Source organism: Sinocyclocheilus anshuiensis, unplaced genomic scaffold, assembly GCF_001515605.1.
Source record: "Sinocyclocheilus anshuiensis isolate Anshui unplaced genomic scaffold, SAMN03320099.WGS_v1.1 scaffold658, whole genome shotgun sequence".
Taxonomy (NCBI): domain Eukaryota; kingdom Metazoa; phylum Chordata; class Actinopteri; order Cypriniformes; family Cyprinidae; genus Sinocyclocheilus; species Sinocyclocheilus anshuiensis.
In genome coordinates this window covers 324,742-337,956 of record NW_015542402.1, presented here as the reverse complement: position 1 = coordinate 337,956, position 13,215 = coordinate 324,742, and the positions used below count along the sequence as shown (strand labels likewise).

Here is a 13,215-nt window from a genome sequence, read left to right as displayed (position 1 = left end):
TGCACATCATGCACGTGAACAATGTGATATATAACAGGTAGAGTAGTTTTGTCTGACCAACAAAACATGTGAACACTAGAGGGAGTCAACACACTCCTAATGCATCTTCACTTAAGACTGTATTTTGTATATATGACCATCAGCACCCTGCTCATACATCGCACATCAGCATTGGCCAAAACACAATATATAAGCCATTTATTCTTCATCAAGGTTATGGTTTATAACTGATCAGATCCATCACTAATCTATGATCATCAGTCAAATATATGTATGAAAGGAAAAGCAGATAGCAGAGTTTTACTGAGCTGCCGTTGAGACAGGAAGGACAGAAAAAGCACAGATTACTGAGAAAGTCAGAGAGGAACCAGAACTCAATAGTGTGTCCCTAACACTTTAATACAGACTCAAAGTGAAAAATAAAAGGTGGCATTTATTTTTGATATGCTTTTCTCCTGTTTTTGGATTAGTTAAGGAGTAAGGGAAGTGCTTGTATTTATTTTTATTTTTACTTTGGTTAGGATATTTAGTTTTGGGCTAAGGTAGTTCTGCTTGTTTATTATTTTGGCCTGGCCTAGCCCTGAAGGTTTTTCTTCGCGTTCTTTGTATGAATCGCTTATGACACAGACTGTTTTTTCCTTGTCCTCACAATAAAAAAAGAACCCGGAAAGGTTTCTTAGAAGTACTTGCGGTCTCACTCTCGTTCTTCTAAGGTTTCGCCCCTGAACCCTGGACTTGGGAACGTAACAGTATAATAACACAGAACTGTCATTATACATTCATAAATATATACATTTATAGAGAGAGAGAGAGAGAGAGAGATAAATATATTTTAAATATATGTTAAATATATTTTGTACACAGTGAAGCTCAATTTTTGAAATAGAAAATATATTTAGTTCCAACCTTCATACACCAAAATATATTTCAAAATGTATTTCAGGTCAAGAAAGTTAACTTACTGTAGCCTACATTTAGGTTTTACTCATTATTCATTTTTATTCAAATGTGTCTTTTTTATGTTACAGACAACATTTGATTTCTTCAAATCTGAATTCACTGGTCAAAAATATATTGGTAAAAATATATTTATGTAAATATATTTTGAATTATATCTTAGCAAATATATTTTTTGCCATTTTTGTATATTTTACATTTTATATTTAAGAATATATTTGAACATTTTTATTTTTCCCACGATGTTTCCATGATTTAGATACTCTGAACTGTCAGTTCAAAACACTGGTTCAATAATTCGTTTGAGTTATCACTGAAAAATGTTCACACAGAAAAAACTTCACATACTTTCAAACTTTGGCCCAGAACCAGGTCTTTGAGCACTGAGTGCTCTTCAGGTGATAAAGCGGCCGTACCTGGTAGATGTCTGATAGGCTGCTGCTCCCCGAGTCACTGGCGATGCTGCATCCTGATTGGCTGGGCGGCATGTGCATCTGCTGGTGGGGGTGGTCTGTCAGGTGCATCTTGCTGAGGTCACCAGGAAGCTGTTCAGACAAGACAGGAAGTGAGAAATGTTGAATTGAGGACATAATTTATAATGCAGCTCATGAGCGGCCTGTCCGCCTCTGAATGTGAGTGAGAAAAACACGCCAACTTCAAAAACACATAGAACAACTTAATGACACAGACAGAAAACAACTCTAAAAGAATGTTTACACTAAGAATTATTACTATAAATCAGGGGTATTTAGTTACAGTTTTAAGAGGTCCAGCCTCTATGTTTCCTTCCGGATAATATTGGTTTGGAATAGTTGTAAATTTCCATCTGGGCAGCAGCAGTACTTTGTAAAAGAAAAAAATCCTAAACAGTTCAAATAGAAGATTAAGATATTGGGCCCCGAGAGCCAAAGCAGTGTGTCTGAGAATTTTTTTACTAAATAAATAAATAAAATCAAAATGTTTCATCAGTTGAGCCCAATTAGACATGAATATTAAAAGGTAAAATCAGATGTTTTATCAGGATATTATTATTTTTACATTGAGATACCCATGTGACCGGGAAAAGATACTGTAAGGGGCTTCAGGGTTTTCCTCTTGAAGTCTGAAGTCATTTTTATATTTTGCTTAAAATAAGCATCAACCAAAAACAAACAATGTACATAAATAATCAAAACATTCTCATCATGAGAAGAAAACAAAGTTAACTAGTAATTTCAAAGTTTTAGTTGTCTTTCCTTGCCATCTACAAATAATTTTCCCAATTATAACATTGTTTATTATGAAATGCTCTTAACATGCTGATTAATCATGCTATTAGTAGAGGGAAAAAAACTTCACAAACCTGGTTTATTTGAACTGTCAGAGTCATATGTATGACAACTAAAAATACTTTATGTAATTTATGTCAAAGCAATTGATGCATTTGCTGCATTCTTGTTTCCTGCAGTGTTTTAGCAAAAGTGTTTCACTGTGTTTCTGCTACTGTTGTTAAAATAACCACATCATCTGAAGCTCTTAGTGCTTTCTGTCTTTAGCAGGGGAGAGAAGCAACACACACAGAGCGGAACAGGTTTGAATGAAATGCGTACCATAAACGAGCCTGAGCATTTGTGTGAGTACTGCTCTGCCCGCAAACCTTAGGATGCGTTACGAATGCAAATATTTATGACCTTTTCTTACATTTTTCCATGTAAAATCACCTCATAGTTGATCAAGAGTTAAACAGAGGAGCTGCTGATGAGAGCACTGGTGCGTCAGGCCTTTCATCCTGTGAATGAGCCGGACAGCTGTGTAAAGGGCATCTGTGATTCGTAACTGTGGCATAAGGGCAAACGAGAGGCGCTGCTAATTGCTGCAGTCGTACTGTGCTCACTCACATGAGGGTCTCTCCCCTGCACCTCAACTAATGATGCTGGGAGATTAAATATGAATGCATGCGGCCTCCTGCCCCACATCACCCATACTCCAGGATTCACACAGGACCGATGCACACTCTCAAAGACATGCTTACCTGGATTGAAAAGCATCGTATTCACATAAACAGTGCGTTTGAGCCTCACTGTAATACTGAAAGATACTCATACTGCAGCTAATTAGGAAGTGATGTTTTTATGAGGAGGTTTTATGGGAGGTAACTCAGGGGCGCTGAGAGATTCTGTCCTTGTGCAAAGTCCACTGAATTATTCATGCGTCCCACCGCGCTCAAGTCTAGACTAGACAACATTCAGACTGACCATCACTTCATGATGGTTTAGTATTAGATTAAAAAATGCCCTCATGAAAGGAAAAATGCTGGTGGAAACAAAATCCAGGGCAAATACTGGCCTTAATAAAACGTAAATAAAGTTCACATGTACATGAATCAGTGTTTCCCATGAATTACCGAATGTCTGGCAGCCCGTCACAGTTTCAGAATGATCCAAAAATATTTCTACACTTCTCATAACAACATAATGTCTCTATCGTTGTGTTTTGTGACATCGCTCTGACAAAGTATCTGATATGTGCTAAGTGCGCTTATCAAATGGCAAAAGGCTGCACTGTAATGAAGTATATAGTCTTCACTGTGTTCATTTACACATGAGCAGCTCATGATCCAGTGTTTTCAGCATCTCTGAGAAGCTCGATTTCCAGAGAATGCAGTGTTATTGTTATTATGCAGTGTGGATTATTATTTTTAGGGGTTCAAGTGCAAAACAAAAAGCATGTGTCGGATTTGAAAACGATAGCAAATTTTCGGCTATTTTGGATTTTATGAAAAACATATTTTTGCAAACTAGTAATAAAAAAGTGCAGTAGAATTCTCTGGACTCTCTAGACCAATAATTATTTAAAAAAAATTGAACTTTTGCATTTGGACAGTTATAACAGGGTCATTTAAAAATACGGTCTTTACCTAGAGTACCCAAAAGACTATAAATTCTAAAAGAAAACTCAAAAGTTCACAAAATCATGCAAGCTAATGCATCATATGATTCTTAACAAGCATGCAAAATTTTATGGAGATCGGGCTAAAGTTGGCACTATAACAAAACTGACAATATTCCTATGGTAAAATCCCTGAAATTACCATTATAACCACTAGTTTTCAGCAGAGAACCACTAATGGGCTCATTCAACTCACTAATAATAGGTTTTGCTTTTGGATTTATATTTAGACATTATAAAATCACTATTATGTCTATGCCACTATATGTCAAATGATTAAAATTTGTAATCTATATAATTACATTTAGATAGATTACTCTAATTAATCACAAATTAGTTGCACATCAGTTTTGGCTGAGAAATTACCTCCCAAAAGGTAATTTAAAGACATTACTGTGTTAATTAAGAAAAGCATTAAATATACATTACAAAAAGTAGCTTTAGAAATAAATATTTTGATTTAACATTGCATAAATAATGATAATAAATGGGTATTAATGTTTTTCTTTTTTAAATGAATATTATTACTAAATTAATTACTAAATTTCATATTACTAAAATAAGAAAGGAATTAAAAAAAATAATAATAAATGGTACTCTCAATATGAACCTAAAAGTGCCAGTAGGTGATTCATTCAACCAATTCCTTAAAATGGCTGATTCACTCAGAAACAGAACTAGATCCTTTATTTTTATTAGCGAAATTGGTCAAAGCAGACAATATTGACAATATTATGTCTAACATTAACTTCTTGTTCACTGAACTGTTGTATATCTCTTTTGCAACCATGCAGATATTCAGGAAAAACAGCACTCTTGCTCATGATATATTGTTAAACTACATCATTTATGAAATAAATATAAGATCCAAACCCATACAGCGGCATTTTTTGCCCTCATATCTTGAATTTTAGGGCATATAACCGTATTCTCACAGGCTCCATCACGCAGTTAGTCAGTCATTCTGCATCATGTTCATCAGAAACTGCATCAATATGAGATGCCATACAGATCTGGGCAGCTGCATTAAATGTGTTAATCATTCTAACATGTTATTTTTTCCATAAATAATTGCACCAAATAAACACATTAAATCTACAGCCCTACTAATAATCAGCTCAGTTAATTAACTCACTAATAAAGTACATTTTTTAAATGAAACATTGTTTATTTGGTATTTCCAACAGTTCATACATGCTCCACAGCCCTGCTCCGATAATACACACATCACCGATTCAGTGCTGTGAACACGAGCAGATCTCGAATCGGATCATGAAGCAGGGCTCAGACACAAACTGTGCCGTTTGCTGTCCTGCAGGCCTGATGTCCAGCTGCATTAGTGCTGCATGTGAATAGAGGCTGAATCTCATTAGACGCTTCTTCCTGCACTAGTTCACCAGGAGCGAGCCCTGCAGTGTGCAGCTATGATCAATGCAGCGCATGTTTAATGCTATTACAGCAGGAGAGCCCTGCTGCACATGCATTAAACTCTGAGTGAACCAGACCAACACTGAGCTCCCCAAACCAACACACGCACCCCTAAACACAGCATTACACTAGACATGAATCATGTGTGTTGTTGAGGAGAATGCACTGCTACTTTACTAAGTGACTAGACACACTAAACAGCTGCTGGTCCCCAATGACTTCCATAGTATGGAAACAAATACTATGGAAGTCAATGGCAGCAGAGCAGTGCAAGAGTTTCAGATATTGGGGGAACAATTTGGCCATTTCTAAATATTGGGGGACTATGATGTTACAGCCCTGGTTTGTTTGAAAATGAGGGAATTAAGACAGCAAATTGCCGTATTAATTTTTTCAATTTATTATTTTTTTTAACTCTATAAATACTTTTATCTTACAATCAAATATTACAAAAGTAAAATGTCTTATTTAAAAAAATATTGTATTTAGTAATAATAATAATAACTATCCTTACAATGAGCACAGCAAACCTGAAACTTTTTTAATTAAATTGCATTTTAAATTGCAGCTTTTAATGGTTTTTCCCCCAAACGTGTGGCCCTAAAAGCAACACGGTAAAAGCAGCTTAAACATTTTAGCAACTGCATAGCAATGCCCCAGCAAACACCTACAACAACTCATCACGCCAGAACGTTTTGCATGGGCACAACAGACAGACAGACAGACAGACAAACAGACATACAGACAGACAGACAGACAGATGGTATGTTTGTATTTAAGGCAGTGCTATCCAGGGGCAAACAAGGTGCCAACCTACACCATGTGAGCACTGTGAACAGAGCAGCCATATGGCACCCTGCCCTGTCCTTACGCTCCACGAGCAAAGCCCAAGCTCTTCCTTCGATGTCAGACCTTCAACCTGAACCCAGAATCAACTGCGTGACGTCACATACTCGTGGCATGATTACAGTTGATCTGATCCCATCTGCCTTCACACAAGTATAGGAAGATCAAAAGTTAATCATTCGGGATGGGATTCACAGATGCGTCCCAAACACACAGAGTACACGTCAGCATGTGTCCACTGGGGAGGCTTTATAAAGGGAACACTGTCCTCCTATGAAAGAGCGAAAACCAAAGTGTATATTGATGGAAACAGATGACTATAAGGGGCACTGAAGGACTGAAGGCAGATGTTTAACTGGATGGTGAACTGCAGCATTATAATGAGCGAGGATAGGTAATGACCCTGCTGTTTTAGGCCTCTATAACCTTCATACATGGCCCGTAATCTAGAGAAACCATGTTCTTGATGAGAACAGGCCTTTTCACAGTTTGCCTTGCTGCTGTCGTGAACTGGCTATTAAATTAATTACAAACTTCTAGATTCAGTCACAAATATATATAGTCCAAAGCCATCGCTCTTTACGTGTGGAGTCGTTTCAGAGAGCAAGCAAAAGATATCAGACACATGCCGACCTTACCTTTCTTTCAAATAAAATATCTGCTCTTACCATCTGAATATTATCCAAACAGATGCTGAGAGCTTTTAGCTGCTCTATCCTGGGAGGTTTAGGGTGCCATGTGGACAGGAAGGTTAGGCAATCGGGATCAATACACTCAGCATTAGTCTCAACACGTTCCTTTCCATCGTTAAATTATGAGTCATGGCAAATGCTGCACTTTGAGAGAGCAGCTTACCTCCAGCTCCTGTTACTCACCAGATCTGCTGACTGAAAGAAAATCTATGAGCGAAAGCGTGACCATCGGAAAAACACAACAAAAGCAAAGGTCAGAGCCTCCAAAAATGTTACCACTGGATTAAGTAAATGTTAAGAAATGGTGCACGTACAGACGTGGATCAGATCTAGACCTGTAATGATGGATTCACATATCACGACACATATCTCAAACTAATGTGTGAAGTACTAGAGGATGGTATTTCTGTTAAGTCATGTATCAGTGACGGCACAGATTTCCATCTTCACATGTATCTTCACTCTGCAGTCGCTTAATACGGACAATAGCAGTTATTATAGCTAACTAAAACTAAAACTATGAAAAACATTCTTGTAAGTAATAAACAAATAAAATATAATATTTAAAAACTTAAACTTATTTTTTTCATCTATTATTATTTTTGAGATTTCCATCTTCACATGTATCTTCACTCTGCAGTCGCTTAATACGGACAATAGCAGTTATTATAGCTAACTAAAATTAAAACTATGAAAAACATTCTTGTAAGTAATAAACAAATAAAATATAATATTTAAAAACTTCAACTTATTTTTTTCATCTATTATTTTTTTAATTTTCAACTTAGTTTAACTTGATGTACTAAAATAAAACATCTGCAATAAAAAAAATAATAAAAAATATTCAAAAATCATTGACACAAAAATCAAACAAAAACTAATAAAAATGGCAAAAACACACAATTAAATTCTGAAAACTTTAACTAAAATTAATATGAAAACAGAAAACATCAAAATAAAAACTAATTCAGAATAAAACTGATCAAATGTATACCTTGATTGCAACACAAGTCGCTCTGGATAAAAGTGTCTGCTATATGCATACATGTAAACGTACATAGTAACTTTATGTGAGTAATGTAAATATTAATACAAACTATAATAGCGTCTAAATAATACTAAAACACTGGTTTGCATGATATCACATGCATTCTTACCAAAACGTGCTCATACGAAGTGGCGTTTCAGATCTGGGGCTGTCACACAGGATACGTTTTGAGTTTGAAACTACCTAGAACTGTTTTTATCTCGACAGTGTCTTGAAAATGCTCATGATGCAAGACTCTTAAAAAACAACGACACGCACTGCACATGTGTAAAAGTTACTTCTGTGGAAGTGATGGTATTCAACGCTTTTACAATTATTCCAACATTTAACAGATTACTCAAGGTCTTTAAGGGGGTTTCACAGCAATGCAACAGAAGAACCATTTAAAGAACCTTTTGTGCAATGCCCAAGTTTCCATGGATGTTTTCATGGAACCATCGACACCAATAAAGAACCTTTAATTGAAAGAGTGTACTGTCAGTGCAGGCTCGTATTAGTCTTCTTGAGAAGGAGCACCTGACATCCGAGAACTAAAACACTGACACTCGTCCATGGACAGTATAGAGGGGGAAAATAGCTTTCAGAAGGCCTGTAATAACACTGCCAGGTGGTTGGCTGCCAAGTTCAAAGATGGCCAGACCCCGGGACACTAATGGAGCCGGAGAGTGCAGCTGAGACACAAAGCTGAAGGCCAATTATCGGCTCCTGAATTATGAATGATGGAGATCTTCCAGCTCGGACATATCACAGCAGGCCAAGAGCGGAGCTCGATCACTGAAACGTTATGAGGCTGCTGAACATCAACAGTAAATCACGAATGGAGAGGGAAAGAAACGTATGTTTGATCACAGCATTTAAACAGAAACAAATCGGAAAAGAGAAATAAACGATGCAAACCCTGATTATGATGAACTCGAAGGAATCAGGACACGTACAGTGATATGCATCGTATTGTGAGCCCTAGAAAATAATGTGACCTTTGACCTACTTAAAATAAATAGATCACAGTTCACTGAAGCCTCATGTTGTTCAAACCCGTAAATCCAATGTGTAATAGATGTTCGTCAGATTGACAATATAAATCTCAAGAGACTTTCACTGTATTACAGTCCCACCAGAATTATTTCACCTTTTTTTTTTGGATTTTGCGGTGGAATTTTGTGAAAATTTTGGGTGGCACTTTAGTTTAGGGACCAATTCTCACTATTTAGTTGCTTATTAGCATGCATATTACTAGCATATTGGCTGTTTATTAGTACAAATAAAGCATATATTAATGTCTTATTCTGCATGTCCATATTTTAGATCCCTTAATTTGATCCCATTGCTAAACTAACAACTACCTCACTAACTATTAATAAACAGGAAATTAGGAGCAAAAGTCGTAGTTAAGTAAGGGATAATGTACATCCAGCCGGTTGTTATCTCAGAATAAACCAAGACAGGGTGATCAGGACACCAGTGAGCTTCATAATGAAGACAAACACCAGACACACACCTGTCACACTCCATTCACGTCCAGCTGTACTGCAGCAGCATCAGGACTAGAGCGGGTTCCTGTCATGAATCATCACTGAAGAGACTGCTTGTGTCCAGCGACCGCAAATCAGACACATATTGGTAAAGTCTGGACTTGACTGCATGTTGAAACAGTTTCGTGAAGAGGGGAAACCCAGAGCTACTGCTGCTATTTATTATCTTTCCAGCTCAGAGGTGGGAAAGTTCCTCTATAAATCCATCAGAGCACAAACGCATCTGACTTCGCAAGTTATTCTTCATAATCATTCACTATTAAGTAATAACTCAGACTCTGACTACTGTGTGACACGCCCACTTTTCAGTATCCAATCAAATCCTGTGTTTCTCTTGTTGAATGTGTGCTTTGAATGACATTCGGGTAGTTCAAAGTTCAGAGTAATTGGCAGCGTGACTTCCTGATGAGTGAAACGTGGCGACTTTGTGATAGTTTCAGAATATTGTTTTGTTTGTTGGAGCGGCCCAATCACACGAGTTTGGGGGCGGGACTATCTGTCTGACTGAACAATGACAGATGGGGAGTGCTTGGGAAACACTCAGAAATGACACACTTACAGACACAAACGTTCATGTACAGTAATAACACCTGACTGATGGCCAAAACGGGTGAAACTGTGCATGAGCTCCATGCAGCCCATATATACATCTGACTTCTGATATTCACTGCATGCAGGATATTCTGTGAAACAGGATGCATTCAAGCCTTCATCGATTCATGAGAATCAGGAAAATAATATTTCAGATGCTTTTCATTGTCTCTGTCAGCAGATGCATGAAGAAAGAAAAGAAAACCGCATACCAGTTTTCTGGCAAAGCACAAACACACACACGCAATCGACACACCACAATATGACATCACTTACTTTGGAGGACCACGGCTGCAAGCAGTTGGCATAGCAACGGACGAGGAAAGCCATTTTCCAATAAGAGAGGGAAACTTTCCAGCGAACGAGAAAAGCAAGAGCAAGTTCCTATGGGAATCCAAATGAATAAACACTCGACCTGGCCGTGATGTCAAAGAACGAGCGAATCACGCAGTATCTGTGTCATCAGGGATCACCAGAAACGAGCCTTGCAGGATCTATTCTGCGCACACTTACAGAACCCCATCCAGACCCATTAGCACTCCACAAACTTCCTCTTCACATGAGCACAACTCCAGGAGTCGGAAAACTCTGCCCGCGTCTGCACCCTTCTGGTCCCGCGCTGCACCGGAGAACAAGCCCAATGCAGGAGCTTTCTGGGGAGAACGGCAGAATCCAGCTCTGTGGCTCGTCCCGCTGCTTCATCCAGCTTCCGAGCGCGCATCCCTGGCTGGAGACTCTCCCTTGAGACACATACATCGATTGGACGCTCTGCCACTGAAGACGGAGCGTCTAGGAGTGAGAGGCACGGAGAGAAGCCCGGCAGAAAAGCATGACATCACCTGTGCTGGGAGGGGTGGGGTGGGACGGGGGGACTGCATTAGAGCGATTGGCTGCGCAGAGGAGAGGAGAGGAAACACGAGCGTCTTTATTGATCAGAAAACAGCCAGCGTCTTCTGTAAACTCCACTGTGCACAAACACAGTTCATACATGACAACGACAGGGAGCATAAATCACAGCCGGTTGGTGACGGATGGTGAAATCCGCTCATTATGCAAATGTATTCCTTCTGCACGCGCACCGTGATCTGTTGCGCTCTTTTGTGCGCATGTGACAAAGGCGCATTTCTGCAGTGGCATGAAGAAAAGAGATCCTCTAATCAGGTCAGGCTGGGAACACAATGAAAAACTGCAATGAAAAACACTGCATAAAAAACGCTGCATGTCATTTTTGCTGCAGCTGCGTGAACACACTGAAGCTCTTGCTTCTTCTCTGAAGATGTAATGGGAAGCGTGTCTGAGTCCCATGCCTGCTCGCCTCAGAAGCTCAAGCATGACATCATCTCTTTCAGAGGCAGCCAATGGGAGCGCAGCACATAGAGCTTCCCGAGGAGTGAGCGAGCCACTTCTCATCCCTCAGTTTGGTGCGCTTCAGGCACAGATCAGAATCAGAGACGCAGCACACACGGCAAAGACTTGAGAGCAAAACCCTAAGACAGCTTTTCTGCAGGGTTTCATTGCTGTATCTTGACGCATTTATTTGACATGGATGCTTAACATGTACCTGCATTCAATTGAGAACAGTGAACGTACACAGAAATGGCATGAAATGCAGGATCAACACAACATACCATGGGTTTATTTTATTTTTTTCCATATCTATGTAATAGTAATTGTTAACTATTAGTGAGCCATTCATGTGGTTTGATTATAAAAAAATAAAATGTAAAATATATGTGTCATGTGACAAAACAGAAAATATTAGACAGGTCAACTTGGTAGAACTATATTTTTATGTAACGTGTAGTAAAATTTGTGTGATTAAAATCCACAATAAAAAATTAAATTAAAAAGTAATTAAAACATCTAAACCAGCCTGAGACAGTAATACTGACTCAACCAATGAGGTGGGCTTGAGGCGGGAATATCTGTTTGTCTGACCAATGGCAACGAGGGAGGTGTCAGGGGAAAAAAATACACACTGCACCATTCATATTTGAAATATTACTTTAAAAAAAAAATAATAATATTCCAAATATTATCATGCCATTCTACTCTCTGCAATGCTTGTTTATGAAGCCCTAATATAATACATAATGTGTAACTGACAATGAAATTATTTATATGACCATTAATCAGCCAAAAGTAATAACTGTGACAAGCTTAAAGGGACAGTTCACCCAAAAATGATAATTCTGACAGTCAACTGTCTGTTTACTAACATTCTTCAAAATATCTTCTTTTGTGTTCAACAGAAGAAAGAAACTCATACAGGTTTGGAACAACTTAAAGGTGAGTAAATGATGACAGAATTATCATTTTTGGGTGAACTGTCCCTTTAAGTCGATCCACTGCAAACCTGCTTCAGCCATGTTTATTAAGCACATGAAAAGACCTGCGGTGCAGCTGTAGAGAGTGTAAACAGACGACAGACAGGATGTACTTCCTGTCTGAGAGAGTGTGTGAGAGGTTGAGTGTCATGGCTGCTGGTTCAGAAGCCTCGACTCGCGTTCACGGAGCATTAAGACACACAGTGCATCAGTGCCGGAGGACAGCGGCGCCTTGCAACTGATTAATGCGTCTGTGGTACTAACTAATGAGAGCACACTGAGGGAAGGGGCGTCTGTGTGCCCACGGCTCTCACTGTCTCTGCGGCTTTCAGGAGAGTGACAGTGACAAGCCGGTGGGACTCAGACCACCCAGACAATACCTCACCCGCAGGCTTGATATTCAGCAGTTTCTTCATGCTATTCAAAATATGTGCTAGCAGCTCACTAGAAAAAACAAAACAAAACAATAGGCAATGTTGACATTTGAAATCACCAAAACAAACACGCCCCTACCCCAAAAGGGTCTCGCCCCTATTTTGATAGCTCCGCCCCACACATACGTACACAACCCAGGCAACGATTAGTTCTGTGAAACAAAGCAAAACCAATGTTACACTGTGTCTACACCGGACACGAGCGGCGCGACAAAATACAATGGAACTCATTATAATCAGTGATGCTGTCTACACCAGATATATATATATATATATACATATCTATGGTCTACACTGGATGCGGCGCGGCACGACACGACAAATCCCCGACAGAAAACTGCTGCTGCGTTCTATTCATGACGTATTGACACAAATTTCAAATGATTTTCAACGGTCGCTTTGTCGCGTCCAGTGTACTAGACAGACTTTAGC

General features: G+C 38.8%; 1 protein-coding gene across 6 annotated transcripts in view; it reads right to left on the bottom strand.

Moving 5' to 3' along the window:
- Nucleotides 1–13,215, bottom strand: part of LOC107692966 (rap guanine nucleotide exchange factor 6-like) — a 100,302-nt gene that overhangs the window by 40,005 nt on the left and 47,082 nt on the right. For 5 of the 6 annotated variants that reach the window (XM_016492181.1, XM_016492185.1, XM_016492184.1 and 2 more), the window contains exon 7: nucleotides 1,374–1,502. In XM_016492181.1, coding sequence (XP_016347667.1) covers nucleotides 1,374–1,502 — 129 coding nt within the window. Of the gene's footprint in view, nucleotides 1–1,373; nucleotides 1,503–10,298; nucleotides 10,904–13,215 lie in introns of those variants that run through there. The other variant, XM_016492186.1, reaches the window with a different exon arrangement.